The 20,288-nt window shown below is 35.1% G+C and overlaps 2 protein-coding genes across 3 annotated transcripts in view; both read left to right on the top strand.

Moving 5' to 3' along the window:
* LOC132191150 (uncharacterized protein At3g06530) overlaps positions 1-11,136 on the top strand; it is a 32,755-nt gene extending 21,619 nt beyond the window's left edge. The window contains exons 27-39 of the mRNA XM_059606171.1: positions 1,231-1,320; positions 2,550-2,761; positions 2,875-3,082; positions 3,200-3,382; positions 3,853-3,948; positions 4,051-4,118; positions 4,197-4,545; positions 6,531-6,746; positions 7,344-8,030; positions 8,128-8,537; positions 8,840-9,098; positions 9,991-10,161; positions 10,632-11,136. Of these exons, the coding sequence (XP_059462154.1) occupies positions 1,231-1,320; positions 2,550-2,761; positions 2,875-3,082; positions 3,200-3,382; positions 3,853-3,948; positions 4,051-4,118; positions 4,197-4,545; positions 6,531-6,746; positions 7,344-8,030; positions 8,128-8,537; positions 8,840-9,098; positions 9,991-10,161; positions 10,632-10,862 (3,180 nt within the window). The 3' untranslated portion in view covers positions 10,863-11,136. The remainder of the gene's footprint in view (positions 1-1,230; positions 1,321-2,549; positions 2,762-2,874; positions 3,083-3,199; positions 3,383-3,852; positions 3,949-4,050; positions 4,119-4,196; positions 4,546-6,530; positions 6,747-7,343; positions 8,031-8,127; positions 8,538-8,839; positions 9,099-9,990; positions 10,162-10,631) is intronic.
* An 892-nt stretch (positions 11,137-12,028) lies between these two features.
* On the top strand, positions 12,029-19,850 carry LOC132190822 (uncharacterized). Of its 2 annotated transcripts, none has more exons than XM_059605860.1 (8): positions 12,029-12,177; positions 12,494-12,668; positions 13,623-13,836; positions 15,668-15,834; positions 16,527-16,651; positions 18,189-18,249; positions 18,995-19,043; positions 19,645-19,850. In XM_059605860.1, the coding sequence occupies exons 2-8, from the start codon at positions 12,504-12,506 to the stop codon at positions 19,719-19,721; spliced, it is 858 nt and encodes a 285-aa protein (XP_059461843.1). In that variant the 5' UTR covers positions 12,029-12,177; positions 12,494-12,503; the 3' UTR covers positions 19,722-19,850. The 2 variants fall into 2 exon arrangements, with proteins under 2 accessions (XP_059461843.1, XP_059461842.1); XM_059605859.1 differs by having other exon boundaries at positions 12,030-12,172.
* The last annotated feature ends 438 nt before the right edge of the window (positions 19,851-20,288 follow it).

Genomic DNA, 20,288 nt, shown 5'->3' with positions numbered 1-20,288 from the left:
AGAAAAGGGGGAATCATTCGACAATCATGGATGCTAGAATAGAACTTTAGGACAATAATTAAGCTGCATGATTCATATATCCTTTGTAGTTATTAATGAATCTATGTCACTTGCACCAAGCATTTGTATTTGGGTTGTTAATGTAATCAACATTTAGAGTTCACAACACACAATTGTCTCTTAAATGTAGTAACTCCCCAACTTTTTGTTTCCCTTCGACTGTAGCAAAGTTTTGTTGTTAAAATGGTTGGAATGTCATGGAAACACCTTTGTTTGTAGCATTACTCATGATTGGGAAGTGGATGTCTTTGCCACTTTCTTTTGGTGTTGTATTTAGGGAGAGTGAGATGGGAAGACGAGGACAAGCTGTGGTGGGTCCCTTCCAAAAGAGGGTTGTTTGATGTTAAATCATTTTACAGTGACATGAGTTCTAATGATGGTTTCCGCTTCCCCTAGAATAGGGCAGACTACTAAGGCTTCATTGGGGTGGCCTTTTTTTGTTTGGTTGGCGGCCCTAAAAAAGATCCCTACCATAGTTAATCTCCAGAAGTGGCACCTTGTTGTAGTTGATAGGTGTTGATGTGTAAAAGAAATGGGGAGTTCATGGATCGTTCTTCTTCATTGAGAGGTTGCTTGTGCTACTTGGAATTTCTTTTTCTCTAGTTGATTTGGGTTGTCTTGGGTTATACCTAGACAAGTAGTTGACTTGTATGCTTATGGTAGACTCCCGGTAATATTCGGAGTGTTGTTGTGTGGGAGATGGTACTTTTGTGCCTTTTGTGGTGCCTTTGGAGAGAAATGAATGATAGAAGTTCCGTGAGAGGACTTTAGAAGAGAATAAGTCTTTATTTTTCAACACCCTGAATCTTTTTTGGTGATTAGTTTGGTGGCTTCTTTTGTATACTCCTTGTATACCTGGGGTGCCTTACTCTTTTAATGATATCTCGATTATTTATATATATATAAAAAATTCTGAACACAAATTTATAGATCATGACCTATTATATTATATTATATGGGATGATAATTTTTTGAAATACTCGATAGATATAATTATTCCTGTTGATAGTAGCGGTTAAGATTTGATTATTATTATTTTTTGCATTTTTGTTCTGACCAGAAGCTTGTATTTTATCAACTTGTGTTCTTTTTTGTTATGAAACACAGTAAATATAATTATTTCTGTTGTGGTTAAGGCTTCATTTTTTTTTTCTTTTTTGTTCTGAGCAGGAGCTTCTATTTTATCAACTTGTGCTGTTATTTCGGAATGCTAATGGTGATGTACAAAATGCAACCAGAGAGGCCTTGCTGCGCTTAAATGTTTGTCCCTTACTCTACCAATTTTTCTGTTTCTTTTCATTGTTTGAGTGCCTTCAGCATTTAGAGTATTTGAAATCTGTTGGTTGAACGTTTTTGCTTTTGTGGTGCGCTCTTACTTTCATTTTGGATATGTTATTTGATGATCTGTGGGAGAGAAAGAAAGTGAATTGTGTTTATATGAGCATGATGGTAATTTTTTTATTATGAGAACTGTGTGCCGGAATGAGCTGAATATGGCTTCTTATTTGACGAGAAAAAGAGGCAAGACAATTTGGACACTTTTGAATTCCCATTTACTGCCATTTTATGGGTGAACATGTCGTCAAAAATTGGAAGCATAACCAACTAAGCTATAATCACTTTTATTAGATGAATCAAATCTGATATCAGTTTCTGGTGAGTTGATTTATCCTTAAAAGCTGGACAAAGCAAAGGAGTAATAAGGAGCCTTCTGCCGCTGGATCTTCAGGCTGGTATCTTATGCTGGCTGAACTGTGTAGCCCAGTAGAATTCTAGATTAATTTAGCTAGTAGAAGGTTTGTTTCTTATGCTTTTAAATGCAAATAGAATCCCTCGCATGTGGAATTTTTTCAGATAAAAGGATTGTCAAAGGGGATCTTACTTTATGCAATTCCAGTACCATCTATTTTTCTTTTCTGACAAGAACAGCATGTATTGAGATTGCTGAATCGCCTAGTCTCTTCTATGTCCATAGTTCTTATCCACGTACAGTTGTTTGTGTTTTTGCATTACAGTTTTTTTCCTTTAAAAATGAAAATATAACTAAGATATGAAGCTTCGTAGTAGTCACTTTATTGGCGAATATTGATCAGTGTTACAGTCTTAAGTTAGTGATGGTTTCTTCATGGTTTTTGGAGTTCAAAGAATGACGTCTTGTTATGAACACACACATTCCAAAAAGAAATAATGTTGTTTGTATTTCAAAATGGTTTCATATGGCTTGCTAATCTAACCTTTTAGTGTTGTAAAATTTTTTATAATAGCAACCAAATATTCTTGAATGCTATATAGAATGTGAATTAGGCCAGATGCAGCTTTGTTTCTTTTGTTGTTTTTTTGTTTATTACTTTTTATCTTATGTCATGCTGATAAATGTCTATGCCAGAAAAAGAGAAAAAAAAATCCAATTAATGTCACAAGCAAAGTTGATTTACTTAAAGGTTTTTTTAAGCAATATGAAGATAAACTATGCCTTTTGGATGTTGCAGATATCTTGCTCCAGTGTTGGCTGGATGCTTGATATTATACTCAAGCGGGAAAGTCTGATAATTAGTTCGTTGTATGGCAAGAAGAAAAAGAAACTAAATGTGCATTGTAGATCAAGCCTGCCTCATAATGTGATATGTAAAGGAGAAGATGCACTCTCTATGCTTAGCTCTGTCTTTGATGTTTTGCTAGTGAAGAAAGACATGGCAAACAGGTCTGTTTTTTTGAATGTGTCTAATTCTGGTTGAGTCGGCAGAGTATCTGCCACTTCTGATACCAATGCTTTGTACTTTCGCAGGCTAACTAGATTCAGTTTGTTGGTTGCAGGGATTCTCTTATAGCACCCTTATTTAATCTTCTTGGCAAAGTTTTCTCAGATGAGTGGATACATGGCATTCTTGCACATGATGAAAAGTTGATCCATGTATCACCCAGCGTTTCTCAGACCATGTCTAGCACCATATGTTACATTCAGCAGACACTTCTAAAAATCCTGGAAGATATATGTGCTTCACTCGTTGCTGTTCCAGTTAAGGTATGTCACCCATTTTTCTGGGTTGGGGAAACATCAATTATGCTAACAGTTTCTGTTGGTCTGGTTTCGGTCTTTATTCCTGTTTTTGCAATTACATGTTACTCATCTTCATGGCAGGATGACATAATAAATGAAATCAACATCAAATTGTTGGTCGAGTGTGCCCATTCTGCAAAGGATGCAGCCACCCGCAACCATGTATTTTCATTAATTTCCTCTGTTGCGAAGGTCATCCCTGAAAAGGTGTTGGACCATATACTAGATATTCTTACTATCATTGGAGAATCAGCGGTCTCACAGGTTTGTCAGTATATTCGTTTTCCTTGCATTGGTTACATTTTACCATATTTTATTTTATTGTACAGAATAATGGTATTTCTGTTGAATCAATGTTCTGACATCCAATTTGAGGTAAAAAAAAAAAAAAACTTTTTGAAAGCCTGGAGACCATTAACAACTTATTAAAATAGTAAGCACAAAATTGAACTTTAACCTTGGGTTAGAGTTTCAGCTGGCTATGTTTAATGTAGAATAAAAATTAGGTTCTTAAAATTCAATTGCATTCTTTTTTGTTTTTAGATTGATTGGTATACATAACTTACGTACCCGTATGGGATTGAACCCATGACCTGACCTCCACCCCTTGTTTCAGCAAGGGATGCCATTTATTCCAATGACAATCGGCAACGATTCAATTCTATTCTTGGAATAACAATTCTGTGTCTTATTTCTGTACTAATAATACCTTGAATCTTTCTAATCTGCTACAGACTGACAGTCATTCGCAGCATGTCTTTGAGGATCTTATATCTGCAGTCGTTCCCTTTTGGCTGTCTAAGACACACAATGTGGACAAATTACTTCAAGTATACTGTCTATCTTCGTCTTTATCAGTCACCATCTCTTCTGCTCCATTGGCCGCATTGTTTGTAATCTAGTGTTTTAACTTGGTTGAGTTTGTCCTTCAGGTTTTTATGAAGGTGTTGCCTGAAGTTGCTGAGCACAGAAGGCTGTCAATTGTTGTATACTTATTAAGGTACTATCAAGTTATCTTTTATTACTTTTCTTTTGTTGATTCTTCAGCTCCTGCTTAAGTTGAAATGCTTCTCTGCAGGTCTCTGGGAGAACAATGTAGCTTGGCGTCATTGGTTGTTCTTCTATTCCGTTCTTTGGTTTCAAGGAAAGGATTATCTTGCCTTAAAATTTTGTGCGATTCAGATAGTTTCACATCGTCGATGCATAGAGAGTGGGAGTATGTCTTTGTGGTGCAAATATGTGAGCAATATTCGTGCCTGATTTGGCTTCCTGCTCTTGTTATGCTGCTTCAACGAATAAGGAAAGGTAATTTGTGCCAAGAGCTTTTTATGGAATTGCTGTTGGCATTGCAGTTCACTTTACACAAAATGCAAGATCCAGAATTTGCATTCAAGCTTCAATCCGGGGAAGATTCAGATGGCATTCAGGTTCAAATATTTGTACTTTTTTTTCTTCTCTAACTTTGTTTATTAATAATTATTTGTTTTTCAAGAACCAGTTAGCTGCAATATGTCCTGTCATCTGCTACCCTGTTGACCTTAGATTATTGTATTCTGCTACCCTGTTGAATGATACCACCATAACATGTGTTAAGGCTGACAGAATAATTGAAATCCTGCCTTGCCTAAAGGGCGAAGATGGTAATTCCTCTCAAATGTATTCTAGCAACAGATGCTGTATTCCCAGTCCGATATTAATATGGTGTAAAGGGGATCATCTAGTGGATTGGATTGTGATTTATACTTGTAGTAAGTTTCCGAATTAATTGGATATAAAGTTTTTGACAGAAGGGGTTGATGAACATAAGTCATCAAGATACGTAGTTAAAATGGACGTGGCTGGTCTTTGGCCATTGTATTCTTGGTCTGTACTTATACACGTCGCTAGAAGCGTGTTGAAGAAATGCATATTTCATACACAATTCATGTTTCAAGTTATAAGGGATTAAAAGAAATTGTCAAATATCTAACTCTATCTAATGACACCTACTTTTTAGAGTTGCAGGATCTTAGGAAATTCATAGCTAGATTAGATTTCTTAATAAGTTCTTGAAGGCTTCTAGGATTGCTATTGATATTTAAGGACTTAGTTGGCCAGGTTATAAAAAAGATAGAATCTTGAAGGAATTTGATGGTATCCATACCACTCAAATTTCCTCTCTAGATAATCAAGCCACTCGAAAAACACTTGGGGATCAATCTTTCCAGCAAAGTGGTACTTCTAAACTATCTTTTGTCGTTATATGTTCAACCATCTTATAAAAAGAAATAATCATGTCTCTCATAGTGATTTGTTCCAAAGATTTCAAAAGTATATGTAGCTCTAGCATTAACCTGACAGGATCTTTTCTTTGTTGTTCAGCATTTTCCTCTAGAACTGCATCTTTATCCTTGGAGCCACTGCTTGAATGGTTAGGATTGTTGACTGAAGATTCATTCTTGTGAAGAAAACCAGTCTGTTACCCATCAAATTTGGCTTCCAAGGCATCAAGTTTTTCTGCATTTGTGCAGATATAGTTTTGCCTTTGCTGATCCGTCATTCTTCCTATAAGGCCAACTTCTTCTCGTTGCCATAGTGTTAATTAGGCCCTGATACCAATTTGATGTAGGATATGTAGAAAATGGGGTACTAAATTAGGTTCTTTATAAGTTTTTGAAGGCTTCTAGGATGAGGTTTGTTCTTAAAGGACTTGGGGATGGTTAGGTTAACTAAAAAAATCTTGAGGGAATTTAATGTCAATTTAGTAATAAAGCAGTGAATTGAAAAAGAAATGAAAAAAAAAAAGAGAACTAGGCAATCACTTTTGGATTTCCTAAGAAATCACACGTAGGAAGGAGAAGACAATAACACCTTCAAAGTTTTAAGAAAAATGCTGGAATTTTCTTAGACTCAAATATCTGAATTACATAAACGCCTTCCTAATCCTTTTCCCACAACTACTAGGATTTCTAAATGAAAAAAAGAAAAGAAAGACTAAACCAAGTGGCGAACGACTAAAACAAAACAGAAAAGGAGTCCAAGACGTATTGTTGGTAAATATGTAAGGTGATCATGTAAGAGATTGGGGGTCATTTGTTGGAATCCTCTTGCATTGTTCTCGTTGCATTGGCTCAATTGCTATGAGAATTGTTGTTAAATATAGATAATTTGTCCCAATGCATCTGTTGTATAGTTTCCTTATTTTATTTTATTTTTTGAATGACCATCATTTTGGATTTTGGGTGATCAAAGCAATCAGCATGTTTTTTATTTGTCTGAATATGATTGAATGAGAAGGGAAGACACTCTGTCATCTGACTCAACCATATCTGCTGCTATTTATAACTTTTTTTTCTTCTTTCTTTTTGTGGGTGCCTATGGTAGTGACCAATTTTTAATTAAAATGATGGTGATGGATGCTTTAATTTCACAGGGAACGCTTGTAGAACTCATGGAACAGGTTGTTTCTCTCTTCCAAGTAGTGGATGCAAGTAGGAAGCAAAAAAGTATTCCTGTTGTTGTCAGGAAAGAATTGGCGGAGTGTATGCATGCTGTATTGAGGCATATTACCATGGATATGATTCCTTCAGCATACTTCAAAGGCATCATCAAGTTACTTGGCCAGGCAGATGGAAATGTGAAAAAGAAGGTACTTATGATGGAATCTTTGTTCATAAGATAAGCTGAGTAGGTTCTGCGTTTTTTACTAGGCTTGGAATAAGTAATGTGACATATAGGGTTCTAAAAGACGACATCCTATGCTTAACTTTAAATCAGTTGTCAGCCTGTATATCTTTTGTTACTTGCACCTTTTCTGAAATTATATGAATGCATCAGATCACAGGCCCTAATTCAGAATCAAGTGAATCTTTGTAATTTCCTGTTCCCTTTTCTGACTTATGGTGAAAATAGAATACCTATGGGGAAACAATTTAAGTTGGTTGTAAATTGAAGTAATTTTTGTGAAGATGAGATGGAAAAAGGAACATTGTTGACAGTATAAGACGTTCTTACTTTTTCTCTTGAAAGGAACTTCAAAACATTTATTATAACAAAATGCAAATGTCCCTGGTAGTATACAGGCTATTGTGTTTCACACCTATACTGCTCTTTCATTTGGATAAAAGCATTATGGACTAGAAGTAGTTGCATTATCCTTTATGTTTCTCGAGTACATTTGACTTTGATCATTCAAATGCACAAAATTGTCTTGTCACTTCATATAATTAGTTATACTTTCATGCAGGCTCTTGGGCTTCTATGTGAAACAATTAGGGAGCATGACACAGTTAAATCTAACCGTAAGAATAGAAAGGGTTTCAATCCACACTTGCGTAGTAATTGGCTTCATATGGATGAAACTGCTCTTGGATTGTTTGAGAAGATGTCTTTGGAAATTATTTCGATGGTGGATGAATCAATAGATGATTCAAGTACTTCCTTGAAACTGGCAGCAGTTTCGGCACTAGAAGTTTTGGCCAGCAGGTTTCCTTCTAACTATTCCATCTTTTGCAAGTCCCTTGCATCTGTCACTGAAGGTATTACTTCACACAACTTGGCCATATCTTCTAGCTGCCTTCGTACAACTGGTAGTTTGATCAATGTGCTTGGGCCAAGGTCACTAGCTGAGCTTCCTCGCATAATGAACAATGTGATAAAGATTTCTGGCAGAGTCTCTTCATGTTCAGATCTAAAGACAAAATATGGTGATGAGAAACCTCTTGCTGCAGTAACGACTTCCAAGGAATCTCTTTTTATGTCTGTTCTTGTCACATTGGAGGCAGTTGTAAACATGCTGGGTGGCTTTTTAAACCCATATCTTGGAGATATTATAGAAATTTTGGTGCTTCATCCTGAATATGTATCAGGTACAGATCTAAAGTTGAAATTGAAAGCTGATGTTGTCCGAAAACTCCTTACTGAGAAAATCCCGGTATGCCTTCCTGTTAGAAATCTGATAGCTGTCTTTGTTTTGAAACCCATTATGTTGAGGTAATTTTGTTTATTTATCTGTATTTTTTCACTTTCAGGTGCGACTTTCTCTTCCACCTTTGCTAGAAATATACTCTAGTGCTGTTCAGTGTGGAGATTCAAGCTTAGCAATTGCTTTTGAAATGCTAGCGAACTTAGTTGGTACAATGGATAGATCATCTGTTTATGGTTACCATACAAACATTTTTGACCTTTGCTTGCGTGCTCTTGATCTACGCTGTCAACACCCAGTTTCGGTTCAGAATATTGATGTTGTAGAAAAAAGTGTCATCAATGCAATGATTGCTCTGAGTATGAAACTCACTGAGACCATGTTCAAGCCTCTTTTTGTTAGGAGTATTGAGTGGGCAGACTCAGATCTGGAAGAGACTGCAAGTACAGGAAGCTCAAATATGGATAGGGCTATAGCATTTTATAGCCTGGTGAACAAACTTGCAGAAAACCATCGGTGAGTGAACATCTCATATATGGTCTTGGTATTACTCTATTTATGGTTTTCTAGTTTTCTTTAAGTGATCTAATTTTTTTGTTTACCTTTTTCACTTTAATGTGTAGCTTGCTTATGTCAGCGTCATTTCCATTTTCATTTTTTCTCAGTCTGAGAGGCATAGAATTGTATTTCGAATTACTTAATATATGTGTCATTATTATTATTTTTTTTGATCAGTAATAAGAAGTTTTAAGTCATTATATGTGTCATTATTAAGTCAATATAATCAGTGACGTCATTCCAATTTTTCTTTGCTGCAGATCCTTATTTGTTCCTTACTTTAAATATTTGCTTGAGGGTTGTGTACGTCATCTTACTGATGCTGGAGATGCAAAAACTTCTGGTTTGAAGCAAAAGAAAAAGAAGGCCAAGATTCAGGAAGCAGGCAACATAAAAGAGGATAACAGTGTTTTATCACTACGAAGCTGGCATCTCAGGGCATTGGTTATATCATCGTTACATAAATGCTTTCTCTATGATACTGGGAGCCTGAAGTTTCTTGATTCCTCAAATTTTCAGGCTAGTCAATCTCTATCACTTCTCCCACAATTTTCTAGAACATTGTATATATATATTTTGATAAGTAGCACCTTACATTATTTCTCCCAATATAGATCTTAGTTTGGGAATTTTGTGTTACATCTTGAGTACACTTACAGCAGCTGCTGCAGCATTGCATTTAATTGCCAGTAGATTAGAATTTTAGCATTAAATATGGCTTTTGTAGTGATAGTTCCTCATGGTTTAAGTATTTTTTATTTATTTATTTATAGATCATGGTTTATGTAATTGTTGTTATATTTGTTGTATATGTACTACTAGGGCCTTGGTAATTCATTTATTGGTCTATTCGTTGGTTTCACAGATACTATGCTGGAATAGAATGTAGGGTCATTTTTTTTTTACAAGTAATTTGGTCCCAAGGAGAGAGGGGAAAGGAAAATTTAAACTAGTGGACTCCGCTTCATGAGGCGGCGTCCGATTAAGCTACCCTGCTTGAGAATAGAATATAGGGTCATGATCTTGTAGCTAGTAAACTCTTTTCAAGATTTTTTTTTTTTTTTTTTTTTAAATCCTTTTAACCTTGTTTGGTTTTTGTGTGTGCTTTGCTTTATTACGATTGTTATGATGGATGATATGAGAGTAAATTCCTATTTTCTTCTAGATTGTTGTTGGACCATAAGCCATAAGCAAGCATAATAGTCATCATATGATTTGAGACATGACTTATTCTGACTCCATTTTTTTACATTTTGAACCAAAAATGGAAACTACCAAAATTATTGGAATTTTCATTCTTAAACTATTGTAATTCTTAAGCCATTACTTATATAAGAAAAAAATTTGTTTTGACCGTTTTAATTTTTTGTTTTTTCTTTCCACTGATTTAAGCTTGGCATGCCTTTCACAGGTTCTGTTGAAACCCATTGTTTCACAGTTTGTCATACAGCCACCGACTTCTCTTGAAGAGAATCCAAACATACCATCCATGAAGGAGGTTGATGACTTGCTGGTTGTTTGCATTGGCCAGATGGCTGTTACTGCAGGAACTGACCTTTTGTGGAAACCCTTGAACCATGAGGTGAGTTTAAAAGCTATTACACTTGTCCGTGGCAATCTATCAAATGCAAGAAGGCCTTTTAAACTCAACTTCTTGGGATTCAAATGATAAATGTGTTTAATCACTAAATGCAAGACATATCGGGCCTTAATTTCAGGATTGGGTAATGACGTGCTCAAATATGCATTTGATCTTATATTTTCAGTGACTAGTAAGATGTAATTGCTATGCTTTTCGATTAGTTATTGTGATTGTTCTCGCATATTTTATTCTTTTGTTGGGAGAAAGACCAATTGCTGCTGATTTTTCTGAAATTTTGCTGAGTTTGGAGAAAAAGAAAGAAAGAAAGAAAGTATTCAAATGATCTTAATTTGTTATCATTTGCAAACTTCCTTTATTAGTCTCATCTACATCCATTTTTCATAATTGTCTGGAACCATAGTTTGCAAACTCTCATTTGTGTGGTTTCTTTGAATTGTTTGTTGTTGCAGGTTTTGATGCAAACTCGTTCTGACAAGGTGCGTGCTCGAATTTTGGGCCTGAGAGTTGTTAAATATCTTGTGGAGAATTTGAAAGAAGAATATCTAGTATTCTTGGCTGAAACCATCCCCTTCCTTGGTGAATTGCTTGAGGATGTGGAGATATCCGTTAAATCTCTTGCACAAGAGATTCTGAAGGAAATGGAGTCCATGAGTGGTGAAAGCCTTCGCCAATATCTTTGACTGTGATTGCCGCAGATGTGGGCTCTCGCGGGCCTTGTTTTTGGTAGATCTTTTCTAGGGAAGCTGTAAATTAATTATAGGTTTTCAATTTTTGGAGGGCTTTGGGCCACAAACAAGCTCAAGCTCAAGCTCGGTTGGAGCATGCTGAGAAAATTTAATATTTTTTTTTCTTCTGGAGAGGTGTCATGGCTTTAAGGCTCTGTAATGGAATTATTGTGTAAGCAATTATCTCAATGTATACGTCTTTCAGTTCTATAAATGCTGTTTTTTCTTACGTTAAATAATCCCTCTATTGTTACACCAGCAGCACATAGTTTACGTTAGTTTCTTGGGAAAAATACAATTTGTTTCTTATCAAAAAAAAAAAAAAAAAATACAATTTGTTAGTTTTTTTTTTTTGAATAATCTCTCGTCAGATAGATAGCAATACTTCCCAATTGAAGAAACAGGGGACTCCAAACAATTGTGGATTTGTTAATCAGATCGTTCGTAAGGGGGCTGACTGGACCGCTCCCCTTTAGTTTAGCCCACCCCTAAAAACTACTCCTAATTCCAAAGAATTCATAAGGGATTTGGCTGTGCCGTCAAAAATTACAGAATATATATGTTGTAATGTTTTAAATAGTTTAGTATTTTACAAACTAATGTTCTTCACTTCCAAAAAAAAAAAAAAAAAAAAAAGGACTAATGTACTATACGTTCTTTAATTTATTTCACAAATTATAAGTTGCTACGTTAATTTGTTAGAAAATTATAGTAAAAGTTGTTGATACCAAAACTCAACAATGACCTCATGCCGCGTTTCAAAGAGAAGCTTCACCTACTACAAAATAGGGAAGGGGTCGTCTGAATGTCGCCGGTCTAGAGACCAAAAGCACTCTGACGCTCAAGTTAGTAAATATTTTTTTATTTTGTATTTTCTTTGTTTTAATCAAGTATGGCAAAAAATTATTCATCCAAAAAAAGTATGTCAAAAAAAAAAAAAAGAAGAAGAAAAATACACTGCAATCTAAAATTACTTGATCAATATTTCAAATTAGTTGGTATTTGAATATGTATAGTATTTAATTTAATTAACTATGCCATCAAATATGAGCCTCATTGGTCATATGCTGAACCCTGTTTGGCCAATGGTAATTACAAAAATGGATTTTGGTCAGACGGCGTGGAGCCTCATCCATCGCTCGCCGGTAGGGTTTAAGGCTTGAAAAAAAACAAAAAAAAACAAAAACACTTGGGAATATCAATTTAGAAGAAGAACAGTCCAAGCATAAGCAGAGAAGTTGGGTCCCTCTTATTTCTGATTCCAGGTGAAGTAATATTTCATTTCTTCCTTCGAAACCACTTTTAACTGTTTCTTCTTTCTCCGAAGAGATAAATTTGCTAATCTTCTGCTTCATTTTCATCAAGCTTTTGTTATGTTCATGGGAATATGAACAAAATAGTTACGAAATTTTTTTACCATTTTTTTTTTTTTTTCACGGTAACCAACAAACAAGCTTTCCTAAAAGAGCAAACGAGACCCTCGTGAATGTGTTTGAGGCAATTATCTTTTGTAAGCAGAAAGTGGATTTTATTTTGCTGTGTTGACGTATATGTGTTTGAAGCAATGTTTGTTTGAATCTTGGAAGGGAACTCATAATGTTGCCAAGATGGGGCAGAACTATCACCAATCTTTCGAGAGTTGGGCTGCAGAACAACTTGAAATTTGGAAAAGATTTCAATGTGGTTTCAAGCCGAAGCTATGCCAAGGTTGCTGCAGCTGCAACTGATTCTGTGGAAAAAGGTCTCCCGAGTGCTCCCCCGGTATGAACTAACCATTTTGAAGTTTTTTGAATATATCCACTGGGTATTGGATTTAGGTAGCAGCAGTAATCATTAGTTGTAATTTGGAATGGGTTTATGGAAATTTTTTCTGGGCTCAAGGAATATACTTTTTAAATAGGTTATCCCAAATTAGATTTTACTGTCAATCTGTTCTCTTGTGATTGTTTTTGTGACTGCATGCAAATGTGCACCTTTCTTGTTTTCTTTTTACGTGTTATTATTTTTAGGCTTAGTTTTACTTTTTCTGGGTTTGGAAGATGAGCTCCCAATGATTATGGTTTTTGGGGCGATCTATGTCGCCTATGGAACTCATGGATGTTTGAGACCTATTTTGTTGAGAATTTAGAATGTGGTGTTGTATTTAGTGTACTACTTTTAGCGGCTGTACAATTTTCTCATTTTGTCAGGAGCTTGGCATGGGCTTCATTTTTCTAGCCTCTAGTTAGTTCTTTCATGGGGTGTATACTGATCACAAAAGCAACCTTGACGCAAAGCCAACTTTGGCTTTATGCTTAGGCTGTTTGAAACTTCAGTGCTTAAGTGCGCCTTGAGCCTTGAATAACACTAGAACTGCTGTAATCACTATAAAGTTTATTTTTTATTTATTTTTATTAATTATAAATCATATTTTATTTTCTATTCATTTGATGAACCAGCAGTGATGCCATAAGTTACTGTCGTTGCCTTTTGTTTGTCGTAACTCATATATTTTTTTTCCTTCTTCTCCATTTTCTTTTTGGATTTATTACTGTTGAAAATCACACGATTTGATAAATCTATGCAGACAGCTTGAGGTTACTTCCATAAAGATGTCATTTTGTATCAAGTATCATGTACTAATACGTACTGCTGCTAGCCATATCTATCCATATTTGTAATGTCATTCTACCTAATTTGCTTGATACTGAAAGTCAAATTAACTCTATTCAACAGATTAACTTAAATAAAATGTTTTGGTCTAAGCCCTCCTCATTGGCTTTGGCCCCGGACTCTCCTCTGAGAGTTGAAGAACCAAACTATGTGGGCATTAAGCGTATTATCCTCAAGCTGATGCTGTTTTATAGTAAACAAAGCAAGTCTATTCGAGGGGCAAATGTGGTATACCGGCGAATCATTTCACAAGTTGATAAACCTCTCATTTATGAAGGTGATTCCTTTCTCAGTTTATTGTTCATGATAAGAATGACTTCATATTTTATTTTTATTTCATTTTTTTCTTCTTATTTTCCCTCTGTTATTTTTTTGGTTGCCGCATGCTGGGGGGTGGGGGGTGTTCAATGTTAAATTCTCATTATTTGTGAAGTTGTTCAAGATGGTTTGAATGATGGGATCTGCCAGTATCGTTCAATTTACTGCATTTGACTTAATTACTGAAGTCCCATTGAAAAGTATTAAAGTCAGTGGCTTATAAGGTCATCTAGGAAATGAAAACAAATTAAGTTCTTGAACAAAATGGTTTGGTGGTTTGTCTCTTCTACAGTCATTTAAGACGAATGTTGGCCAGATGCTAGGGCAAGAAGTTATTGGTGGTGTTCTTTGTTTTTGCCGGTGAATTGGGAATGTTCGAATGGCTTCTGTCTTTTTGTTTGCTTTCTTTGTTCTCTCATATCTCTTGCTGCTTCACCCGGCTGAAGAAGAAATTAGATACACCCAAAAATGTCCACCCGGAAAGGGTGGACATCTGCACATGATTGGCTTTCCATTCACCAAGATGGCAACCCCAAAATATGGTGTTGTCACAGTAGATTGTTGGAATCAGTATTCGCTGTAATAGAACAGGGGGAAGGCTGAACCACCCCCACAGGCTGTGGGGGTGTTTCGGCCACCCCCAAAATACCAAAGGGGGTGGCCACGGCCTCCCCTTGTTTTTTATTTTTTTTTAAAAATAATTTTTAAGAGCATTTTGGGAAGTTAAAATAAAAAAAGTCACATGTGGTGTATGTGAGGGCTTTTCTATTCATTTTAACACCAAATGCTAATGGAGAGTGTTCTTTGTAATGTGGTGGTAGTTAAAGGGAGTCAAGTGTTCCATTTTATAGTGTATTTTCCCTATTTATCTATGTATTTGTATACATTAACATTCGTGTATAGATTTCTCAGTTTTGTAGTAGTCATTAATGTTGATTTTGTGGTATGGCTGTTGACTATGCCAACTTCTTATGGTTGAGGTAGCTTTTTAGCACCCTGATACGGGTTATTTTCAGCATTTTGAGGTGTAAAAACTCGTGCACGTCACATGTTGGGTTTTCCATCTATTGAAAATATCTTCTTTTCCCTGAGTAATTAAGGTGGTGAAGAAGGTTTATGTTTTTATTATCTGTTTTTTTTTTTTTTTTTTTTTTTTAATTATTAATTTGTTTTTTTGTTTTTTGTGATTGTTACACTCACATGGATGTCCACGTGCACTTAACATACTTAACCCTCCCATGCTCACACCTCCTCATAAGCATGTGTATATCTACTAGAGACTTACATATGCAAACACAAATATACACGTACACATTTGTGAACGGCCAATCTATTTTTTAAAGTTGGTTTATGGCTATATACACTGTCAATCTGCTGCATGTAAAATTGGGATTTAGGAAATTATACTTATTAGTTACTTTCGCTTATAGCTCTGTATGGGAAAGAAACACAGTTATACGAGGACAAATATGTAAGGATTAGAACTGTGAAACTAAGATATTTGGTCATAGATGACATTATGATTCAACTTAACCATGAAACTTGTTATATCATATTCAAATGAGATTTCTGTCTATGCATGCTTTGCTGTGGAAATCTGACAAAACAAAAACAAAAACAGAAGAAAGGCAAAGCCATTGCAAACCCAGATTTGAATGTATGGAGAGCTTTGTTGCCATATTTGATTGAGAATAATCCACACTCACAATTTGGTAATTTTCTGTAGTGCTTGCTAACTATGTTGACATTTCTGTAGTAGTCTAATTTAAACTATGCTCTTTCATGTGCAGTATTTAACTTGGAGAAAACATTCAAAACGACATTTTCTTTACTTGTACTACATATGTGGCTTTACTTACGTCGCTTGAAAGAAGAGGGAAAGGAAGGTGTTGAATTTGGGCAGTACTTGTACGAGATTTACAATCATGATGTGGAGCTGAGAGCTTCAAAGGCTGGGGTATGTGATAATACTTTTTATGTTCATCTTTTATCTGCTTTTGGAATTTAATATTGTTTGCACTTTATTGCTTCTGTGGATTTTATTATCTTAATTGTTAAAATACTCTTTCATAATGTATGTCTTTTGAAAATTGAAAGGTAATTTATTATTTTCAAAGCTGATTGATCATTTGATTTAATAAAGACTATTGCAACAAATTCAATTTTCATATCAATATCCATGTTCACTAGTGTGAGTCCCCCCTTGAGGACAAAAATTACTTATAAAAAAAAAAAAAAAAAAAAAAAAATCTGTGTTCAACGTCTGTATGCTTCAAAAAACGCAAGGAATTGTTTAGAAAGAATCTGTTCCTTAGGTTAAAACTCTGCAGTTTTTGGCATGCAAGGTTTGGCAGATGAAAACAACAGATGATATCAGCATATATTTTCCTTTGTGAGAGTGCTGTTGAGTTCATTTTTTTAGTCTTTGGGGCTAATGGTGTTTGAGCCTGTCATGGGTAGAAAGCTTTGGACCAGGGGCGGCATATATATCTATACACACACACACACACACACACACACTCACACACATCTATAGATCATAATCAAGCCTTTTATTACGTTGTGTGTAGCAATATAAATGCACTTTCTTGTTAAACGGGCTTTAATTTGTGATTTGGGCATATTGATTATTTGTCTTTTAAATGGCAGGTTAACTTACTGTTGACTAGATGGATGAAGGATTTGGAGAAAATTTTCTATGGAAATGTGGTTGCCTATGATTCTGCAATACTCCCAGAAGCTAAATCGGATGAGCTGGCAAATATTATATGGAGGTTACACTTAAATTACGACTTGGTTCTGACATAGCTTATTAATCTTTATTTTATAACGGTGTTTATTGGAATTTTCTGCACCTGTTTTGGAGTTGAAATGACTCTGATGGAGCCAGAGTATTTTTTTTGTATATTTCTTTTCTTGTTAATATATTATCATTCATCCAAAAGAAAGAAAAGGAAATGACTGATGATATCTTTATTGTTTAGTTAGCATTTGTAAGTCAGTTCTCCAAAACCTTTAGAAATGTATATTGGAGCACGAGCACTAATACTTTTGTCTCCGAGTCCTAATTGAGTTGCAAATTGAGAAATGCTATAGGTACCAAATTTTTTACCAACAGATGGGTACCAAAATGATATGGAGCTTATTCATTGGTACCCGTAGCATTTCTCTTGATTAATTGTTTTGATCATCTCCAATGAATAACAACAATTTGAGGCAACTACCCTAAGAAAGAGAGCCCCCTACAACAGTTTCTTTCCCTCCATAGACACCACATTAGGCAAGGCGGAATCATCTTCAAAACTACATCAAGCTGGAACCTAGCCTCTGGCCTTTCTCCAACAGACACAGATTTACCAGCATTCTAGGCATAACCTAAACCAGACCTACTCTGCAGAAAATACAACAGACAGAGATTTCACAATGGAGTCGAAGATGGTCTACTAACTCCCCATTCTTACACATGCAACACTACTCAACCACAATAGTATGTTGTTTCCTTAGGCTGTCCATGGTGAGAATTTTCTCTAAGGTGGCTGACCATGCAAAGAAAGCTGCTCTCAAGGGAGCCTTATTCCGCCAAATACTCATCCAAAGTAAGTGGGTGATATCATGGGGAAAAAACCTTATAGTAAGATCTAACATCAAACAACCCTCTCTTGAAAGGAATCCAACAAAGTCTGTCCTCACTGCCCCGTGTCACTCTAACGGAATACATCAAAGGGAAAAGCCACTCTAAGAAAGTCAATATTTCATTGATGGGGGGCACTAGAAAGCTCCAAATGGTCTCCCACATCAGCGTCCTTAAAACTGGCAATGCTAAACAAGTTCGGAAAAGATGTCTTGAGAGTTTGAGCCCCACGCCAAACATCATGCTAGAAATAAATGTTGGATTCATCCCCCATCTCAAATCTAGTGTGGAAAAGTTTTATGGATTTGTGTTCAATTTTCTTGATCAAAGAGATTGATGTAGACGATTGGGAGTTGGGTAGGGAATATCATTATGGGAATTTAATAAACTTTTATGTACATTTCCATTTATATGTAATTAAAATATTTGTTACTTGTCATAAAAAGTGTAGCGATTCTTTTTTACTAGTATTAGCTTGAAATTGTTTACATTAATATACTGCTGAATATTGGAATAACAAAAACTATTTTAACAGAGATTTGTGTAGGATATACAATTTTAATAACTAAACTGCACAATAGCTATTGAAAGCTAATGCTGTTGAAGTGACACCGTTTCTGATGTTGGGCTCTTTATTTGCTCTTCTTAACAGTTGGAACTGGTGTTGTTTTTTGTTGCAGGAATATATTTTCTCATGACGGTTTATCACAGCCAAATGATGCTGCATCACAAGCACTCCAGGCATGTTCTCATTTTCACTTTCATTACTGTGGTTGACAGTCATGCAAGAGGGGTAATATTGGTCCATTGTACTTTATTGGGACATACGCCAAAGAAAATGTGTGGTTCTTCAAGTTTAAGTTGGTTAAAAGTGACTCTTTTTGGAGCATCAACACCAAGTAAATAAGTATATATCTTCACCACATTGGAAAAAAGTTGTGTAGGGTCGCTGATCACAAAAACAAAACATGGTGAAGAGTTAGGGTGTGTTTGGGAACCCCTTTTCCCTTCGTTATTGTAGCCGAAAATGATTGAAGTGGTATAAAGTTTTGAATTTTTTGTATTGAAAAGTGAAATGTTTTGTTTTATAATGATTTTTTTATTTGAATAGTAATAAAAAGTGAAAAAGTTAGAATGTTTTGATGTCGATATTTTTTGGGGAAATGGAACATGAACAGTAACAAGGGGATGAAGGGTTTTGCCAAACACTCCCTTAGTTTATTGATGGCGCTGCTACGCCTTTCATTTTGGTTGCACACTTTGTCTAGCATTGTACATGTTTCTCAGTGAAAAGAGATTATTAAGAAAAATTATTTCTGTCAACCAAATACTCTGAGTTTTATTTCTTTTGTTCCTTCTCTCTTTTCTTCTTTAAATTGCTTGCTATATTCTTTATGTTCTAGTTTTTATTAATGCAATGATGTCCATCCTTTTTCTCTCACCGATTGAAGGCATAACACCACTAATTCTTTGAATACATCTGCAGGCAATGGCAAGATATGCTCGCCGAGAAGTTAGCTGCCTGTCCTTAACAGGTGGGTTACCTCTTTTGTTTTTTGTTTTTTTTTTTCAATATCTTCATCATGTGTATCATTTTAATCTCTTGGAGATAAATAGTTGATTGTATATAGAATCGAAAGTACAGGAATATATGCAAGCACTTGAGCCCACTAAATTAATAGTTGGAGTCAACTTCCTACCCCAACCCCATTCTTTTTAATCCCTTTCTTATAAACAGAAACAAAAAAAAAAAAAAAAAAAAAAAAAAAAAAAAAAATTGGTGGGGGATTGTTTGGATGCCAGAAGTAGATTGCAGCTTACACAATTATCTTGTGTTCCTTAATCATTTACGTTAAGAATATCCCTTCTGAAGCTTCTTTGGTGACAAGATAGATGCACACATACCATTAATCTATTACTTGTTTTGTTTTTAAAATGGAGTAATACTTTGAGTGCACAAAAACAGTTTTAATTTTCCTTCTCATGGTTAAGATATGACAAATCTATTTCCTATTACGTACTTGGTGTTTCAGATATTTGAGTATATTTTATTTAAAGATTGCACAAACATTTTGGATATTTTCATCACTTTCCTAGTATTTTAGCTTGACAAATCTATGGAATTTGGATTTGCAGACAAAGAAGCTATTCTTTCTGGGAACTTCATGTTTACCTCGTTAGAGACTGAGAGGTTGCATCCAAAGGGGGCATAGGTGAGAATCAATCGAGTCATATTGAAAATTTTCGATTGTAAAAGTTTATTTCTGCTGGAAATTCTACATATTTGTATTGAATTAACAGTTGTAAAGCTCTTTTCGAAAGGAATTATTGTTATTTCATTATTTCATCCATCTTCTCACCAAGTGATTGAGCAAATAGGTGGCGTTGATGGATTCATTTGTTGGTGCGGAATGATAACTCAGTAATAATGGTATTATCAATGCTGATTCAGTGTTTGAAAATGTTTGTTTAAATTTCACTTGAAAAATTGTCTGTTTGTTGCTGGTCTCACACAAAAGTTTATCAATTTAAGTAGCATGTGCTTCTCGCATCCACTTCATGCTTATTACGTGTAAAAAAAGACACGTCATTTTTATAGATTTGGCTAGAGGAACTTTCTTCGACCCAATTCTTATAATCAAAGAGGAACTTTCTCCAACCCCGGTCTATAAAAATAGTTTCTAACTAAGTTTGAAGGAATTTTCTTCAATCAAGTCTTTATATGTGAGAAGTACATATTTTTTTCTTTTTAATTGTCAGAACAAATTTGAAAGAAATTT

Source organism: Corylus avellana, chromosome ca8 (assembly GCF_901000735.1).
Source record: "Corylus avellana chromosome ca8, CavTom2PMs-1.0".
NCBI lineage: Eukaryota > Viridiplantae > Streptophyta > Magnoliopsida > Fagales > Betulaceae > Corylus > Corylus avellana.
This window is presented reverse-complemented; position numbering and strand designations above follow the sequence as displayed.